The following is a 21,231-nucleotide window of genomic DNA, read 5'->3' as shown; positions in this document are numbered from 1 at the left end:
AGAGAACTATGATAAAATCATTACTTACATGCCCACAAGCTGTTAATTATTGCCCACAGGAGAGAAAAATGTACAGTTAGCGTGAACACACTAGTTTTATCATAGTTCTCTAAATAAAAGGAGGACCTTTTCACGTGGATAAGGGTTAAATAAGAAAATTAACCTTTATAGCCCTTAACTCTTGTGTATGTCTACAGGAAAGACGTGAACACAGTTTTCTGTTTGACCCTTCTATATCTTTCATTACCCGTCTCATTCTTTCGCTTTTTCTGTCTCACTAGCGTCACCCTTCTATTTTTGGTATCTTTGACTACACTTTATAAAACAAAGTCCCCTGTCGCGTCTGTCTGTTTGTGTGTATGTATGTCAGATAAACTCGGAAACAAATGGACGGATTTTAATGCGGTTTTCACCTATCAATAGAGTGATTCTTGAGGAAGATTTAGGTGTATAATTTGTATGTAACCCGTGCGAAGCCGGGGCGGGTCGCTAGTTGTGGCAGGCGTGGCTCACTCCGCGATTTCGTCGCTTTGCTACAGGTAGCTAAAAGTACATCCGTTCCGCCCCAATTTTGGGGACAGCCATAAGCCGCGCGTGGCGCTGTCGCCACCAAGCGGCCATATTTGTGCTGATCGTAACAGACGCGTTTTGTTAGAGAGTGAGTCTTCTGTACTTAGTACTGTTATTTATTCGGTGGTTGCGGCAATAAATTACATATTACATACTTATTTATTTTCAGACCCGATGCTTTGAACAAAAACCAGGAATTGGAGTTTGAAAGAAACAAGGAGAGATTCCAGTTTTTGAAGGTGAGGTTTTTGCCTTTCTAAATGCGTCCATAGCTCGCAATTTGGTTCACGTCTCTTCTGTGGACATATCCATATGTGGAGAAAAGCACGAACGAATAGTTTAATTCGTTTCGCCGTGAGCTTCAAGTTCCTAAATTCATAGACAAAAATTTTGTAAGTAGGTAAAAAAAAATGCCTGTTAATTGGAACCATCGCACTGCAGCGACACCTGCGTGGATCTTTGCATTTAAAATCAGGGATGTTGCGAATACCCGCAACCGCGGAACTTCCGCATTATTTTCAACATCCGCATCTGCATCCGCATCCGCATAAAATCGATGCGGATTTAATGCGGATGCGGATGTGGAACAGGTCGGTACAGGAACGTCTTAGCATCGGCGTAAGTGCTAGACTGCTAGGTAATTTAGTCATTAGCCAAAAAAACCTATTAGAAATTAGCAGTCAAGCGTGAGTGGGACTTAATGTACGGAACCCTTGGAATGCGAGCCCGACTCGCACTTGGCCGGCTTTTTGAAATAAAAATTACTAAAATGTAATATTTGATGTTTTTTATGTACCTATCTTGACATCCGCATCCGCGGATGGGAGCCTTTAAAAATCCGCATCCGCATCCGCGTCCGCGAATGTCAAAAAATCGGCATCCGCAACATCCCTGTTTAAAATAAATAAATAAATATGATAGGGACATTTTTATTTTTTACACAAATTGACTGAGTGCCACGGTAAGCTCAAGAAGGCTTGTGTTGTGGGTGCTCAGACAACGATATATGTAATATACAGATACTTAAATACAGGGCCGTCTTAAACTATGCTGGGGCCCTTTTGGAAAGTAAAGAATGCGAATTAAACTAACATTTTTCTACTATGATCTTCTATTTATTATGGGCAGGGAGCGTACATTTCATGCCGATGACAGGCGTATGACGTCAACCTACATACAGGATGGACAAAGTTTGAAAAGGGCAATGGAATAACGAACGTTTATTTATTCGTACCTAATAATGGAAAATATGATTAATCAATGATTAATCACTGTTATCTAATCAACCTCTTCCGTTTAAGTAGATATATATTGACACTTGAGACGGACATTGAAAGAATATTATCTGACATTGTCACATCACTCACATCAAAGTTTACTCTTTGTCACAAATTGTAGACGTGCGGAAACAACATTTCAGTTAAATTTAATAAGATCAGGAAACTTAATGCTTTGCCAAAGTCGCTATGGAGGCTATAGAATTATTGTGCCAAATAAATCCACGTTTAGTTATAGATAATAAACAAATTTATTGTTCCTGCTGTCAGCAAAGTTTGCCACCAAAAGAAAGCAACATCAAGTTGCAAAGAACATGAGGAACATAAAGAAACACAGTTTGATTTTAACATGGACTTGACCAATTTCATGATAGCATCGAATATACCATGGAAAAAATTGAATAACAAAAACTGAACATAATATGAATCCAAAATATACTTACAGTGTATAAATATAATAGGTATGAATTAAGTATTTCAATGGACGATGAAGTCGATGTGGATAGCGAAGATATGGTGTTCCCTTCGTTTAAATTGTATGGCATAGTATGCTTTGAATTGACACGATGGTGCGTTTCTTTTTTCCAACTTGTTGACTACGTAGAAGACGAAACTGAGTGATAGTACTTAATAATATAATATTACTCAATAAAGCATTTTGTTTCCAACCCATTAAATACTTATTTGTTTTATTTCAGAAACTATTATGTTACTAATAATCAAACGTTGATAGACACGTTGTTGTGGCCTATAATTAAAAATAAAATAAAAGTCACTACGTTTCCGGTTACTAAGTTGTGTCACTACGTTTTTTGAAACATCCTGTGTGTTTATATGAATACGTCATTATGACGAAACCGGCATGAAATGTACGCTCCCTGAATGGGTAATCAAATATTAACTCACATTTATAGACGGGTCTAACGCGAAATTTATTTGTTTCGACACAGGTTTCAGTGGTCATCAGATATACTGTTACACTCTGTCCTTCGGGGCCCCCTGAGGCCCCGTGTGCCCTTATGGTAAAGACGGTACTGCTTAAATAGATAGAAAACATCTATGACTCAGGAATTATCTGTGCTCGTCACACAAATAAATGCCCTTACCGGGATTTGAACCCCAGTGGCATAGCGTCAACTAATCTCGTGTAGGCGAAATCGCATCTGTGAGGCCCTTTTGTTTCACTGTGCCCGAAGGGCGCGAGCCCCCCCCCTGGGGCGCGAGCCCCCCCCCCCCCGGGGCGCGAGCCCCCCCCCCTTGGGGTCGCGAGGCCCCCCCTTGGGGCGCGAGGCCCCCCTTGGGGCGCGAGGCCGTGGGCGACGGCCCACTTCGCCCACGGCTAGCTACGCCACTGTTGAACCCAGGATCGTCGACTTTATAGGCAGGGTCACCATCCACTATGCCGACCAAATTTTTAGGGTTCCGTACCCAAAGGGTAAAAACGGGACCCTATTACTAAGACTCCGCTGTCCGTCCGTCCGTCCGTCCGTCCGTCCGTCTGTCACCAGGCTGTATCTCACGAACCGTGATAGCTAGACAGTTGAAATTTTCACAGATGATGTATTTCTGTTGCCGTTGTTATAGAACAACAAATACTAAAAACAGAATAAAATAAAGATTTAAGTGGGGCTCCCATACAACAAACGTGATTTTTGACCGAAGTTAAGCAACGTCGGGCGGGGTCAGTACTTGGATGGGTGACCGTTTTTTGCTTGTTTTGCTCTATTTTTTGTTCATGGTGCGGAACCCTCCGTGCACGAGTCCGACTCGCACTTGGCCGGTTTTTTTTTTGTTAGCCTATTTGTGTGTCGCCCAAATTTAAAAAGCGTATTTCTGTTACAGTGGGGTGCGCAAGCTTTCGACAACATGTTGATCGTGCCACCAGGATCTGGCATAGTCCACCAGGTTAGTCATGTATTTTTTATACGTTTAAAAAAACAGCAATATACTACATACCTAAATACACTGAAAGAAATGTATGCATATATATTAATTATATATTCTGTGTTCATGAAATGTTTTCATATGAAATCATTTATTTCAAGGTCAATTTGGAATACTTGGCCCGCGTGGTATTCTCCAAAGACATACTGCACCCAGACTCCGTGGTCGGCACCGACAGCCACACCACTATGATTAACGGACTTGGCGTCGTCGGCTGGGGTGTTGGAGGTGAGATTCTGACGTACTTACAGTTTAGTCGGCACCGACAAAAGCTTATTTCTTCATAGTCTTGGTATCGTCTTCATTTGGTATCATCGGCTGGGGCGTTGGAGGTGAGATTATGACGTACTTACAGTTTAGTCGGCACCGACCAAAACTGATTTCTTCATGGTCTTTGGTATCGCGGGGTGGGGCGTAGGGGGTAAGATTTAGAAAAACTTACACATTGGTCGGCACCGACAATATTGGATTACTTCACGGTTTTTGGTGTCGTCGATTGGGGCGTTGGAAGTAACTTTCTGTTTTTGTTTTTTTTTTTTATTATTATTTCTAGCACGCCTCGCTCTAGCAAATTGGGTGTTTTGTGAACTATTGTAAAAAAAAGCTAAGTTATTATGTTACGTATTATTTTATCAATAAATGAAAGTCTATTATGGAGTTAATATTGAGCAACAAATCCGAAAAAAACTTCTTTTTTTAGTGATTAATCCAGTAAAGTCGAATTTTGTAACGTGGCTTTTCTGCGTCAAATCCGGTAGTTCTGATTTTTTGCCGACATTTATGATTTTGGCCCAATGAATAATCCAAGTTTGTGACCTCGAGCGCCGAGCGCCGAACGCTATACTTTGTCAAAAATCGAAGAAACCGCGTAATTTCGGTTTTCTTTTAGTTTTGAGCGATTATAACCCTACAACATCATAAATAAGTCTGCAAAAAATCAGAACTACCGGATTTGACGCAAACGCAGGCGTGTCTCACTCGCTTTGCTACAGGTAGCTAAACGTACATCCGTTCGGCCCCAATTTTGGGGAAAGCCATAAGCCGCGCGTGGCGCTGTCGCCACCTAGCGGCCATATCTGTGCTGATCGTAACAGACGCGTTATGTTAGAGAGTGAGTCTTCTGTACTTAGTACTATTATTTATTCTGTGGCAAACGCTAAATGTGTAAATTTACTGTATTATTTTATTTGCGTCATAAATAAATGTTGTCATAATATTTTTGTTTAGTCATAGTTTAGTAGGAAATGTCCTCAATTTTGTTTTTTTCCCCAGGTATCGAAGCGGAGGCAGTAATGTTGGGCCAGGCCATCAGCATGCTGCTGCCGAAGGTGGTCGGATACCGCCTCATCGGGGAACTGAACCCGCTCACCACTTCTACTGACCTAGTGCTCACCATCACCAAGGTTACTAACCAAATTCGCCTTTTTAACTAAATAAGGGGTACCGTACCTTTAGGGGAAGGGCGAAGGGGTCTGGGGCTTTAGGGGTCAAAGTGTCAAAATGTCCCCTGTGACCCGCGGTCCTGGGTTCGAATCCCGTTAAGGGCATTTATTTGTGTGATGAGCACAGATATTTTGTTCCTAAGTCTTGGGTGTTTTCTATGTATTTGTATCACTACATAGTATAAAACAAAGTCGCTTCCCGCTCTCTGTCCCTATATGTATGCTTAGATCTTTAAAACTACGCAACGGATTTTGATGCGGTTTTTTTAATAGAGATATTCAAGAGGAAGGTTTATGTATAGTCCGACTCGCACTTGCCCGGTTTTTTCTTGTTTAAACCTCCTGAATAAATGTTATTTTATTCTAATTGTATTCATGTTTCAGCACCTCCGCTCGCTCGGCGTAGTCGGTAAATTCGTGGAATTTTTCGGCCCCGGCGTGTCTGCGCTCAGCATCGCGGACCGCGCCACCGTCGCCAACATGTGTCCCGAGTTCGGGGCAACCGTCGCGCACTTCCCGGTTGACGCTAGATCACTGCAGTACCTAGCGCAGACTAGTAAGTACAATACTGGTGTCTCCGAGCAGAGCTACTGTCGCCAACATGTGTCCCGAGTTCGGGGCAACCGTCGCGCACTTCCCGGTTGACGCTAGATCATTGCAGTACCTAGCGCAGACTAGTAAGTACAATACTGGTGTCTCCGAGCAGAGCTACTGTCGTCAACATGTGCCCCGAGTTTGGGGCAACGGTTGCGCACTTCCCGGTTGACGCTAGATCACTGCAGTACCTAGCGCAGACTAGTAAGTACAATACTGGTGTCTCCGAGCAGAGCTACTGTCGCCAACATGTGCCCCGAGTTTGGGGCAACGGTTGCGCACTTCCCGGTTGACGCTAGATCACTGCAGTACCTAGCGCAGACTAGTAAGTACAATACTGGTGTCTCCGAGCAGAGCTACTGTCGCCAACATGTGTCCCGAGTTCGGGGCAACCGTCGCGCACTTCCCGGTTGACGCTAGATCATTGCAGTACCTAGCGCAGACTAGTAAGTACAATACTGGTGTCTCCGAGCAGAGCTACTGTCGTCAACATGTGCCCCGAGTTCGGGGCAACGGTTGCGCACTTCCCGGTTGACGCTAGATCACTGCAGTACCTAGCGCAGACTAGTAAGTACAATACTGGTGTCTCCGAGCAGAGCTACCGTCGCTAACATGTGTCCCGAGTTCGGGGCAACCGTGCCGCACTTTCCGGTTGACGCTAGATCACTGCAGTACCTAGCGCAGACTAGTAAGTACAATACTGGTGTCTCCGAGCAGAGCTACTGTCGTCAACATGTGCCCCGAGTTCGGGGCAACGGTTGCGCACTTCCCGGTTGACGCTAGATCACTACAATACCTAGCGCAGACTAGTAAGTACAATATACAAATTTACATATGTATGCCAAATTTCAACTTAATTTGTCCAGTAGTTCCGGAGCAAATAGGCTGTGACAGACAGACGCACGAGTGATCCTATAAGGGTTCCGTTTTTTCCTTTTGAGGTACGGAACTCAAAAAACAATTATTTAACTATTTTTTTTTGACAGACCGCACCCAAGAGAAGATCGACATCATCGAGGCGTACCTGCGGGCCACCAACCAGTTCAGGGACTACAATGACCCCTCACAGGACCCCATCTTCTCTGAGGTAGATATAATAGTCAATTACTAGGAATACCTGCCTCGTGCTCATAAACTGCCTCGCTTCTTTCGACCTCACAAATTATGCTCGGCCGGTAATTCCCATTCCGGACAGAGTATATTAAAAAAATGCTAGCAAAAAAAAACTGAACATTTCTTTAAAATTGAAATATTTTTTGTTGTTGTAATGCAGCGGTCGGCAACATGTGGCGCGTGAACCTCTCACTTGCGGCCCGCGAGCCTCCCTGGCTATTTTGTATGTAATATTGACAAACGACAATGTCTGATAAAGTCATAAATAATAACAAAGTGCGGCCCGCGTCAACTTCGTTAACTACTGTGCGGCTAAAAGGTTGCCGACCGCTGTTGTAATGAATACATATAAATTGTTTTTTTGCCTGTCAAATACATATGGTTTCCTTATGTTTCCCAGTATGTTTCCTAATAACTTAATTGCCAGTTAGGGCATGTTTTTACCATTTATGCATTTGACACGCCATATATATATATACATATATATGGTATAATCTACTTTACCGCCCTCGTGCAGTAATTAGATTGAATTTAAAGGGCCACATGAACTGTAAAACGTTATTTATACGATACATTTCGCACTTGTATCGTAATGATTGTAATGAACTAGGAACAAGCCAACTTTCCAAAAATATATTATCACTAGCGACCCGCCCCGGCTTCGCACGGGTTAACAAATAATACAAAAACCTTCCTCTTGAATCACTCTATTAAAAAAAGACCGCATCAAAATCCGTTGCGTAGTTTTAAAGATCTAAGCATACATACAGACAGACAGCGGGAGGCGACTTTGTTTTATACTATGTAGTGTAGTATGTTTTAGAGGTGTCTAAATGTATTTTTGGAACATTGGCTTGTAAATATATTTATGAACTTGACTGCACAAGCCACCGCCTTCTTTATACATTTTACAAATTTAATTTTTAACAAGCAGAAACGTCTGCGACAGATGCTATTAAGCTTAGATTAAATTTAAAAGTGGAATAATTACTGTCTCGGGTGAGACTTGAAGCCGTCTCTGCCATCTGAGCCACCATGACCCATAATATGGTGGAAAGATTTGCTGGCTATGGATGAGGTCTTGGTGGCTCAGATGGCAGAGCGCTGGAGTATCGATCCAGAGGCCGTGAGTTCAAGTCTCACCCAAGACAGTAATTATTCAGGCAGGCAGTTGTGACAACTGATATTGCCTGTATCCAGTAATCATTGACAGTTGTCATTGACAAGTAGATGTATAGGTGTGCTTGTCTAGTTTATTTTTAAATTGGTTCAACTTTTACAACACTTCCTACCTTTTCACTACACTAATCTGATTATTTATTCAGATAGTCGAGCTGGACCTGGCCACGGTCGTGACGTCAGTTAGCGGCCCCAAGCGGCCACAGGACCGCGTCTCCGTCTCCAATATGAAGAAAGATTTCCAGGAATGCCTGAGCAACAAGGTATGTGATCCTCAAAAAACCGACCAAGTGCGAGTCGGACTCGCGCACGGAGGGTTCCGCACCATCAACAAAAAATAGAGCAAAACAAGCAAAAAAACGGTCACCCATCCAAGTACTGACCCCGCCCGACGTTGCTTAACTTCGGTCAAAAATCACGTTTGTTGTATGGGAGCCCCACTTAAATCTTTATTTTATTCTGTTTTTAGTATTTGCTGTTATAGCGGCAACAGAAATACATCATCTGTGAAAATTTCAACTGTCTAGCTATCACGGTTCGTGAGATACAGCCTGGTGACAGACGGACGGACGGGCGGACGGACGGACGGACGGACAGCGGAGTCTTAGTAATAGGGTCCCGTTTTTACCCTTTGGGTACGGAACCCTAAAAAGAGTATATATATAAAGTGTCACTCAATAGAACTTGCTAACTATGTAAACAAACCGCCATACTAAAATTGACACTGAATGTCAAATTACTAGTAACTTTTGTTTACATAGTTAGCAAGTTCTATTGAATGACACTTTATATTTGGGACCATCTTACACAGGCTTAAGTAAAGTCCTTTGGGTATTAGGCACCGTGGTATTAGGCGTAATACGTGGTAATTCGCCAGTAACTGGCCACCCTAAACCGAAAATGAATTCTATTAACCTATAAACAGAATTCATTTTAGTATAAAGCGGCTTGTTATTGAAGGCTGGCCAGTTATTGAAACCTTATACTAAAATGAACTCTGTTTATAGGTGAATAGAATTCATTTGGTGGCCTATTACTAACAGTGGCCAACTTCAAAAGATAAATAGTAAAAAAAGAATTTGTGATACATAAATAAACACACATACATTATTGGGATCGAACGGAATCCAGCTTCGTAGGTAGTCTCACCACCGACTAGGCTAGAAGGTTAGTTAAGATATTAAATACTTTTATAGATAACTAGCGATCCGCCCCGGCCTCACACGGGTTAACAATACAATACAAATACTCTTTATTGCACACCTCATTACAGAAAACTATACGGATAATACAGGAAGAAGAGGTTAAACAACAGGCGGTCTTATCGCTAAAAAGCGATCTCTTCCAGACAACCTTTAGGTAGCGGAAATTAATAAATTTATGTCATGTCAGTAGGTGTTTCATATTCAATATAAGAATTTTAGCACAGAAAAACACAATACAAAACAGTATAACACAAATAAAAATAAAATAAGATAAGATACAAATACAAGTGTAAATATGCCAGCTATAGGGAAAAGGAAACAGGTAAAAGTATTATGGAGCAGATAAAAAGTGAAGTTTAACGAGTCTCTTGAAAGAATAACAAATTATACATAAACCTTCCTCTTGAATCACTCTATCTATTTAAAAAAACCGCATCAAAATCCGTTGCGTAGTTTTAAAGATCTAAGCATACATACAGACAGACAGCGGGAAGCGACTTTGTTTTATGCTATGTAGTGATTCTAATTTTTTTAAACAAGTAAATGTTACCAGGATCATCTGTTAGGTCTAGTTATTCAGGTACCATTAAATGAAACACCTTGTTTGTCATAATTATAAAAAAAAAACGCTTGATGGCCAGGTCACGTAAAAGTCACGAGGTTACTTTCACTTCCAATTTCGCCGAGATCGCGTAGCACTGTAGATAAAATCTAGAACAATTGTTTGCTACAAACCCAGTGACAGTATCACAACATGTCTACTGCGGATGTGGCAACCATTTTTCTACGATTCACTCCTCCATCATATTTGTGATGATGTAGTCTTCCAACACATTCCACCATCATATCTTGTGATGACATAGTTTTCCAATTTACTCCTCCATCATTTTTCTGATGATGATATATATGATTCATCATATTTTTTATGTCCCAGATACTAAAATAAAAGATCTATTACCCCAATTTGCTTAATCGATCTGTAATTTTTGTGATGCGTGATGAATTGATGATGTAGTCTTCTTAACAGTGAGCACCATTAATTCAGTGATAGAAGGTAACTTATCCGCTGAAAAAATGATGGCCACCATTCTGAAGTAGGTATTCGGACCTATAACACTTTAAGATTTATCAATAGGTTATTAAAAATGTCACAAATATTCTAATTCAAAATTTTAAGCTGTCATAATACTTTAAGACTGAAATACATAAACTATAACACAGAAAACACACATAGCAAAGGGGCAAAATAAAACACACGAAAATAAAATATGACGATGATAATACAAGATAGCAATTGACATACACAGAACAAAACAACGAAAAACAAAACAATATATTAATGATCAAATGATGGCACCATGATGAGATAGTCTCATCATCAGTTATCACGCACCCAGTGACAGATATGTGAATGTCTACTGAGCGGGTGATATGTGATGACGAACTACTGTCTTACACGCTGATGATCATGATTACTAATGAGCATATGAATATCATGAACCATAAAGCTCAGGACGCACTTATCCCACGTACGCAACGTATGCAATGCATTATGACGTCTGCACCCTAAGATTTGTATGCTTAGAAACATACCTGTCATACGCAACGCAACGAATGACAAGTATGTTTCTAAGCATACAACTTCCAGGGTTCAGATTGCCATAATGCATTGCATACGTTGCGTACGTGGGATAAGTGTGTCCCTGCCTTAATGCGTGCTGTGGGGAAATATATGTTTTAACAGGTATATTGTTGTAGGAAAATAATTGTTTGAAAATTAGCCCCATGTACAGTCACCACCATCACACGGGATTGTTACGCCATTTTGTCAGAGATGTGAAAAATACTTTATAAAAAGTATTTAAATACAAAATACAAATACTTTCTTGATATACTATTTCAAATGCAAAATACAAAATAGTTTTTGAATTTGTATTTAAAATACAAAATACGAAATAGGTATTTTCAAAATACTTTTTAAAAATACAAATACTTTGCGATAAAAGGTACTCTGAATAGTGAATACCTAGTCTGAATTAAAAAGTAGGTATTACTCAGAATATCCGAATTGAAAAGACTCTCTTTATTCTTTGAAAACAGTGTGTCAATCAGTCCTCTATCTAAAGTGCACATTTCTAGTTGTTTGCTCATATTAACCGGAAGGATGGATGGATGATGGTTTATAACGAACAATTTTTAAAAGCATTAATTTAGATTTGTAATGTTTTACAGCTAGTATAATGCCTCTCGTTAGTGTGATGAAAACCTCTCGTTTGTGTTTCATCAGGGCAGAAAAGTTTGTTCTCCTCTCGTACCTTGAAACCCTCGCAACACTCAAGATTCCACTTTTTTAATGATGAGCGACGTTACTAAACAGATTCAACAGTTCCATGTTAAAAGAATGAGAGAGTTGCCAGGATTGTAACATCAGAAGAGATTGTAACTCCTACCAACATTACCTACTATAAAGTATTTTGTATTTTGAAAATAGAAAATAGGTCTCAAAAACTATTTCAAATAAAATACAAAATAGTTTTCTTCAAAAGGTATTTAAATACAAAATACAAAATAGGTATTTTGCATTTTGTATTTGCATTTTAAATACAAGTATTTCAAATAAGTCACATCTCTGCATTTTGTGTCCTAGCTAAATTGGTTGTTCCATACTTACGGTATGGAATTTCCAATTTACTAGCTAAATGGCGTAACAATCACAGAGCATGACTGTACATTGCTAAGAAGGTAAAAAGGGTATTTTTATAATTAACCTAAACAAAAAAAAAAATGATTAGAAAAATGAAAGTGAATCACTAGGTTAAACATAATCACAGAATAAGTAATAGTATTATCATACAGAACGGCCACGCACCGCCCCGCCCCGACTCGCATTACCTCGCCCCGCGACATGAATCTGGCGGACTTCTGGCGTGCTCTCAGTACAGCGACTTACCCACACATACACAATGACGCGTGTACAGACGTCCCGCGCACACATATAAACGCAAATTATTTTTGATGTATGGCGTGTCCGCCCTGTGACATAATCATGCTTTATGTTATTGTTCTTGATAAAATGATGCCGATATGATGATGTAGTCTAAAATCAGATGGTATCAATCTCCCAGTGATAGAATCTGTAACTTATCTACTGAGACAGTGACTACCATCTTCTAATAGACTTTTAACTTACTGTTCAAATAAAACCACACATAAAAATAAATTAAACCATTATGAATTTATGTTGTTTGAATGTGGAAGCAAATTAAATGTATGGTACATGGTACATATTAGTAAAAAAACTCGTTGATTTGTACTAGAGCAGTAGGCATCACATACCCAGTGACAGATATACAGACATGTCGGCTGAGCATGTGATCACTACCACGTCAGTACATAACCTAACTTAATCTAAAAAAACTGTATGTAAACCTACGATATTCACACCTGGAAACTATATAAAACCCTTAAAATATCCCATTTAAATCAGGGTTCGAAATTATCTAGATAATTTTAGTCTTTTTGATAACTATCCGATAAATATCCTGACGATAATTATCAGGCATAACAATCACGATACTTATCAAGATAACTATCATTGATAATTATCCTTTCGAACCCTGATTTACATTGACGTGATAGTTCGACCAAGCTAGCAACAAATATCATATGGTAAAGGTAAACTAAGTCCACGATGCTGCTGATGATGATGATGTCCAAAAGTAATTGTTATCATTCTCCCAGTATTATAAATATGTATATAATATATTTACTGGAGCAATGACCCCGACTACCATTGGACTTGCTAAAATGTCACTGCCATTCCTAAGTAAAAAAAACATAAATTAATTGAGGGCGCGCAACAGTAGGGCAGCACATGCCTCCTGTTTACTGACGCTAACTGTCAAGTGTAAGTTTCCGGTTTAGGCCACAAGATGGCAGTAAGGTGCATCTAAACTTACCTCAAACAATCAATCACTTTATTTATTTGCAATAAAACATACTTAAATGCATGCAAATACAATTATATGGTGCACAATAAAATCAACATAAAATATAATAAAACAATCACAACAATAATAATGCATTACAGATTAATAGAATGTCAGAGTCAGAATTACACGTAGGTACAGTATCGATGTCAACAAAGTTTAATCTAAAGCATTTGCAAAATATTCTTTAATAGAATGGTGGTGGTATTTATTACCTAATTACTTACAGTACATAATCAGTCGCCGAGGCCGAAACCGGCCTGGACAGGACGATGATGATGATGGTTACTGTTCCACAATGTTACTCCACAACATTTTACTGCGGTATGGAGGCACCTTGTAAGTCAAGTTTGAGTTTCCGGTTTAGGTCACAAGATGGCAGAACCTCCAACGCGCACGGTCCGTATAGAATAGAATATATTAATTTATTCGTAAGCACAAACAAACGAGATAATACATAATTTAAAAGAAAACATAAAATAAGATTAAAGTGCCAAGAAATGGCCTCATCTCAGCATGTTGCTGGTGGCTTCCAGCGCTGGTCTTCCGATGAGACCATCAAGTGAGAAGATACATATACTACTATACGTACATATACAAGTAAATAGAAAAATCAGCTTGTAAAAACGACGAAGTTTAAATCAAAAGCAGTATCACAAACCCAGTGACAGAATTAAAACATGTAAATGAGTGTGTGATTACTGTTCTTAATTAAAATTATGTAGTGTTTATGATGTATTAGAACTTCTAGTGACTCGTAGTGTTGAAGATTGCGTAGCCTCCTAAGGCACAAGGTCCTACCTATAGTACCTATTCAGTTCGATGTAATTTAAACCATGTTCAATTGGAACAGAATCGCTTTTGCTTTGTTTCGTTAAATTTTCAAACAACGCAAAATCAACTCTATTTTCTACAATTTAGGTTCAAATTTCAGTGGCAAATTTAGGATGTTTGGTTTGTATGGCTGGGCTTAGGAGGGTAGATATCGTCCCATAGTAGTTGGTATCATGCACCCAGTGATAGTTGAGCATATCTACTGAGCGTATGACTGCCAAGTATGTGAGACAGCTGCCATCTGGCGGTGGTGTCTAGAAATGTCACATTTAAACTTAATGCGTCTATAAAATTAGGTAACCGGTTACTAAGGCTTGTTTGCCACCAACGTGGTATTAAAAAATATTGAAATGCGTGGAAAGCAATTATCATTAAGTAAATAATAAAAAATACCACAATGTTTAAAACCACAAATTTAAAAATTGTGACCAAAACCAAATGATTTAAAAAATACAGATGGCGTAAGTATTGAAACCTTTAGCCGCCTATTAGAGACCTAAGAAATGAAAAATATATAGGTTCTGGCGGCAAGAGGTTAAACACTAAGCATATATGTTAAGCGTCATACACATACACACTATATACATAAAAAAAACTTGTTATTCCGGCTGTCAAATTATCTGCGACAGCAGGCATCACAGCACCCAGTGACAGAATGACAGACTTGTCTACTGCGCGTGTGACACTACTGTCACAAATATTACTGCCATATGATGATGATGATTTGATGAACAAATATGACTGTCATATTACAACTTGATGATGATGAATAAATGTCACTGTAATACGAGGGGAGGACCAAAAGTTCGTGGAATTTAAACCTCGTACATATTAAAACTTGATAAATTTTTTTATAATGATGTAATGATGAAATGTCATCAACCGCTTGGTATCAGCTTCCCAGTGATAGAGTATTGACATATCTACTGAGAACATGATAACCAGCTGTCAATAATATGTGATGATGTAGTCTAAATTATGATGAGGTCGCTAGTCTAAAGGAAAATAGGTTAAATAACAAATAAATACAGATGTTAGCAAACAATTCAAAATTATGTATACATTAAAATAAAGTAAATGAATATTAAATTCATATTTAGAAATATGTACACATATTCTTAGGCACCGGGATTCGAACCCAGGACTATACAGACACAGCATTGTTGATAATGATGCCAAACAAAATTGTATCATCTTTCCCAGTGACAGACTGTCAAACATGTCTACTGGCAAACTTGACACGACTTGTCACAGCAAATGATAGTGATGAAAATGATGAGGACATTGTCTGGAAACTTTGGATGGTTTATACAACAGCCAGCCAAAAATAAAAACGTTTTTACAGCGATTACGATTGCAATGTAATATTTTGTTATAAAAATAAAATGTATGGTGGTATGGTGGGTCAGGAAGACGTCTATACAATAGTTGGCATCATACTCCCAGTGATAAAATGATAAAATATCTACTAGAAGAATGAAGGCCACTATTAAATGACATATATCGACGATTTTTTCTTAAAAAAAGGCACAGCAATCTAAACTTCTATAGTAGAAATCTGAGAGCGATGTCAAATGATAATACAATTGTAAAAGAAAAAAGAAAAGCGATTTAGGTATATAAGGTGAAATTAAACTAACACAAAATGGATAAAATAATAGATGTTTTCACTTTGATACTTACTAATAACAATCCTTTTAGTATGATACTATACACTTATTAATGTCACACCACTTTTTAGCACGAATTTATTTGGATATAAACATTGAGAACATATTGGTGAAGTATATTCCATATTGCATAATATCGACCACACTGTTATTGGAAAATCAACCTTATTTCAACGTTATAAGGTCCACCGACGATCAATTAATTTTTGTTCTTAGTACTAAAACTTTACAAGGAAAATATATTAAAATATAAATTATAGTAGTGAACGTATGAACTGATACTACACAACTGATAGCAGATAACCAGTACCCCATGGTTTTATTCCACTTGTGGTGGGGTGTCATTCATTAATGATGTACTGATGATAATTATTGAAGCTCATTTGCTAATACAATAGTTAGATAATTGACGTTTTCACCTGATTTACTGATTTAGAATAATACAATATTCGATTAAGGAAGAATGTTGAAGTATTAAATTATACAAAATAGCTTTTATGAAGTAAATAAACGACAACTGCCATACGGTCCTTTTTAATTATACGTAAGCATCACTGTTACTGCAGATAAAAAATAGAAAAATAGGCTTGTTTCTGATTTCCTATATAACTCCATCTGTCACCTAAAACCTAGTTAAAACTCTTGTAAATATTTATTTATATTATTTTAACACATACTCATACATTTGGAATGGCGAGGGTGATGAACTAAGATATTCCCTACCAGTCGACCATTGGGCAATACAGATCCGTTATAATACATATAATTATACAGAGTGTTTCTTGTAACTTTCAAGAAAAAAAATCCTTAAGTTATAAAATAATAATCTATTAAAAAGTGCATGATTATTAGAAAAAAGTAAACTTTAAATTATAACAATGATACCTATACTGAATAGGAATAAAATCAATTCACATACAAAAATCATAACAGACAAGTTTCTCTCTGACTGACTACAAATTTCCAGTAATGTTGTTTAGACATCAGAATAAGACATACCTAATATGTGTACAATCTATAAAGATTTTTATTTTCTAAGTGGACATTTTAAAACTTTGTATGCTAAACCATATTTGTTACAGGCGCGAGTCTTGAAATTTCATGTATAGGCAAATTTTCAGAATAACATGGAATGTTTTTTTTTATTTGATATTTTAAATGTGTGCAAGGAATCAGTTCATTAAAATACATACTTACTTGAATCCTCATATTATTTAGAAGCATGAAAACGATTTCAGCGTTTTAGGTAATATTTAATGTGTTTTTTTTTTAGTTAAAAGGGACTGAGAATTTATATGGGACAGCGGAATCTACGATCGGAGATTTTGGAGCTATATTTAGTCCCATCCTGTATTTTAGTTTTAGACAAACAAACTAATTAGCTCACTATTGTGTGATTAGATAAACAAGGTCTAGGGGCTAAAATAAAAATGTCTGCACAGCAACTTTTATTTTTAATATATAAATAATATTTTTAGCATGGAAACAAATAATAGTTGTTATCAGTATAAACAATGTTTTATTACACCAGTTACTAGAGACAAACCAAAGAAAGTCTGCAGCGCAATAATTTGACATCGAATTAAAAAACTACATATGGCAATGTTTTTTAAGCAGTCAGTAAACGTCATGCACTATGGTATGTTTGTCAAAATCGTTTAAATATTCATTGTGTTTTGTGATGAACGGAATAAACATGGTGAAACCTTACAAAACCGGCGTGCGGGAGTTACTTTTCCGCGTGACGAATAATTTTACACTTGTAAAAAGTCAGCACGAGGCGATTCAAGCTGAAAAACGACAATGTTTACAAAATTTGGAGTTGATGACGGGTAAGTGGAATGAAACATCTTAATACTTCACCATATGTACCTACTTAGATAATATAATATTGGTTTAGACTAAGGTTTCACAGCAAATTGAACACACCTAATAGGTATAGGCATACTTATGAACTTCCTCTAACATTTCGAGAAACTCATTGGTACTAGCCGGGTTTTGAGCTCGAACCCACAACCTCCATGCTTATGCTCACGGCATGGGTACCTACTAGTTAAAGCTAAAATTAATTTTTAATATACAGGGTGTCCCAAGAAGTAGTGATATACTGAAGCTGGGAGGTAGAGGACCTAGAGGGCTATCTGAATCACCCCCATGTATGTTCCGCGATTTTTCGTATTTTCGGAGTTATGATTTTTTTTAATTTTTCACCTATCGCCGAGTACGATGAGATTTTTATTTATGGTGACGTGAATTATTGCGGTAGATGCTTGATTTTTTTTGTGTGCTAAGCTGATAGATAGGCCAATTCAGTATGGTAACATTTACTATCGTTAGATCTTTGAATGGAATTAAAAAAAAAATTAATGCCAAGAAAGATAAAATTACCCAGTATGTTCACAACTTCAAGGGCGCTTAGAAAAATAAAACATTCAGTATATCACTACTTCTTGGGACACCTTGTATGTTTATTGTTTTAATGGTTTATTTCGTTTTTCCGAAAACTTTAGTTCGCAAATTGCGGGCAATTTCTCTGTCAATCTAATTACGCCTTAATGGGAGTAAAAGAGAAAGATGCTCGCATATTGAGAACTTCGGTGTTCGCGGTAGGCCCTCTGTACCTATTTACCGCCGTCGCGGATATTACAAAAGCTTATTAATTTTGATGAAGCCAAATGTCACATTCTCCCAATATTATTTATCAATATTAGTATATGTTTACATATTAATAGTGACATCTATTGTTGGAATGAAATTTATTTTACCATAAAAATTAAGCTGTGCATACAGCTAAATTTTTTCATAGACGGTAAATATGGTAGAAATTTCACAAGTATCAAGACTATTTAATCCATTTTCTGTGGTGTTGTCGCATACTGATTTTTAAAAACTACTTTTAATCTAGCGCTGCAGACTTTCTTTGGTTTGTCTCTAGTAGCTTGAATTTAAATAATAATATCGTAAATCTAAATGACAAAAATAAATACAATGAGGAATTACTTGTATTGATATGTTATTTTACAAAGAGATATTTCCTACATGTTTAGGCAATAGGTACAATTTGACGAATAAAATAAATATACACCAAAATGACAATTACTACGTATCAAAGAAAATTGTAGGCGGTACCGATAAACCCTTATTTTTAAGTTAAAGAAACCACTTGAAGAAATACGTTTAAGAAAAAAATATTACTATTGTTACCGTTAATACGTTTAAGAAAATATATTCGTATACTTACAGTAAATATTTATTTGTTATTAGGTTCACAAATAAAAGAAAAACCCTTGGCTTCATGAAATTATAAAAATTATCAACTTCTTCTTAATTTATAAAAATACAAGCTAGGTATTATAATCAGGATAGATTTTTATATCCCAAGTGACCTACTTAAATACTGTTATGGTACCAATTATACAAACGTGTTACATCAGCCACTGAAAGTGGGGTGGGTACTCGTTGTACAGGTCATACTGAGCAACTTTTACTATGGGACCAACCCCGAAATTGCCATAAGAAAATTGACACTCCCATACAAGATATATGGGAGCCAAAATGTATGGGAAGGTCAACTTTTTTTTCGCGATTTCGGGGTTGGTCCCATAGTAAAAGTTGCTCAGTAAGACCTATACAACGTGTACCCATCCCACTTTCAGTGGCGGGTGTAACACCTTGTATACTAAAATGACATATCCGTCGAACGAATTGGGGCATACTAACTGCTATTTTAGTATCTGTACCCCAAGTGAAAATTTCATTCGATAGGTAGCGTGACGTGACGTACGCGTTTGCGTTAAGTCTAAAAAATGGGATTTTGAGTATCCAGAACGTCCCGCTTGGCTCGCTGCTTGTAATGAGACTTAACGCAAACGTGTACACTGTACCGTAAAATGGGGTGAGTAGGCGCAAAACTGACATTCAAACATCGATAACATTTAATTTTTCATATGCAAACTGAATGGTGTAAATAATAAGTGTTCCGGACGCTTGTATTTTAGTTTTTATTTTATTTTGGGTAGTTCTATTTCATAACTTTGACGATAAACAGGAAAATCCACCTCACCCCGTAGTCCCTCGTATTTGGGGTGAGTTGGGTATTCATACAAAGGTGATTTTGGAAGATTGTTGGATCGTTTTTTTATTTTTAATTATGAGTATTACTATAGCTCCATTTTGAATTGGAATACATTATTTTTGTAGCAGTAGCCTTAAAAACCCATCTCACCTCCCTTTCATCCCTTCTCTCCCCATTCATAACCCAACTCTCCCCGCGAACCCTACTCACCCCATTTTACGGTACGTCACGCTATCGAATTGAATGAAATGTCTGAAATATAAAATACAATGTTTAGTCCGTCGGACCTAATATAAAATCTTAATTAGTCCGATAGATGTCTACGAGTGCTTATCTTGCTTTCGATGAGTTGTTCCATGTAGATATGTAGATATTTCTCGGCAGAAATATTTAGTGAAACAGCTTTATGATATATTTTTTTAATTCATAAGTTGTATCACCAAATCCTTCTACTGAAAACGTTGTTTCTCCATTAAAGAAATACGGGTATATTTGTTTGAGTGTACCAGAAGTAACTAACTTAAGCAGACTTTATTTAAACTACCTAATTTGACCAAAATCAAACTATACTAATATACATAGTAACTTTCTACCGAATATATATCTTCACATCGCCATTACCTATCTGACCCGCGGTAGTATGCAATTAAAAATAAATTATATCACAGTTTGCGGTGCGTTTATCTGAGAAGCGGTTTGATATCTCTAGACTATTGATAGACGTACTGACTGACGTGTCCGACCGCTATCGGACAAGTAGTTAGAATTCTCTAGGCTATGGGAATTATAATTATTTTGAAAATACAAATAAGTATTTTATAAGTGTTTTTAGGTTTATAGTACCTAGCCCTAGTCTAGCGCTAAGGCCTGCAATTTTCAATGCGAGTCACGAGTTGAAACCCCGGTTCGTACCAATGAGTTTCTTGGAATTTGTGTACAAAATGTAATTTGATATTTGTTTTTTTACTTTTCGGTAAAGCAATTCGTAATGACTAATCCCCATACTATCTAGGTCAGTTTTGTAAGTACTAGTGCCTATACCAAATTCTTGGGAATAGGTTGCTGACCGGACCCCAGACTCTTTAGGAGAGCCGTGACAAAACGCTAGGAAGATAATGTTCTATTTCTGTTTAAAATTGATCATATAAATATATTGATTCCTATTATTATACTTAGGTCATACTGAAAGTTCACATAAACTTAAAAAACCGGCCAAGTGCGAGTCGGACTCGCGCACGTAGGGTTCCGCACCATCAACAAAAAATAGAGCAAAACAAGCAAAAAACCGGTCACCCATCCAAGTACTGACCCCGCCCGACGTTGCTTAACTTCGGTCACG

General features: G+C 37.7%; 1 protein-coding gene across 1 annotated transcript in view; it reads left to right on the top strand.

Annotated features, from left to right (window-relative positions):
• The window catches only part of LOC134660163 (cytoplasmic aconitate hydratase-like), a 59,494-nt gene that overhangs the window by 12,855 nt on the left and 25,408 nt on the right, over positions 1 to 21,231 (top strand). Inside the window, exons 5-11 of the mRNA XM_063515893.1 lie at positions 740 to 809; positions 3,690 to 3,752; positions 3,893 to 4,019; positions 5,064 to 5,194; positions 5,618 to 5,789; positions 6,814 to 6,914; positions 8,266 to 8,382. Coding sequence (XP_063371963.1) covers positions 740 to 809; positions 3,690 to 3,752; positions 3,893 to 4,019; positions 5,064 to 5,194; positions 5,618 to 5,789; positions 6,814 to 6,914; positions 8,266 to 8,382 — 781 coding nt within the window. The remainder of the gene's footprint in view (positions 1 to 739; positions 810 to 3,689; positions 3,753 to 3,892; positions 4,020 to 5,063; positions 5,195 to 5,617; positions 5,790 to 6,813; positions 6,915 to 8,265; positions 8,383 to 21,231) is intronic.

Source organism: Cydia amplana, chromosome 26 (genome assembly GCF_948474715.1).
Source record: "Cydia amplana chromosome 26, ilCydAmpl1.1, whole genome shotgun sequence".
Classification (NCBI taxonomy): domain Eukaryota; kingdom Metazoa; phylum Arthropoda; class Insecta; order Lepidoptera; family Tortricidae; genus Cydia; species Cydia amplana.
The sequence above is the reverse complement of the archived record's forward strand: the minus strand, read 5'-3'. Positions and strand labels throughout refer to the sequence as shown.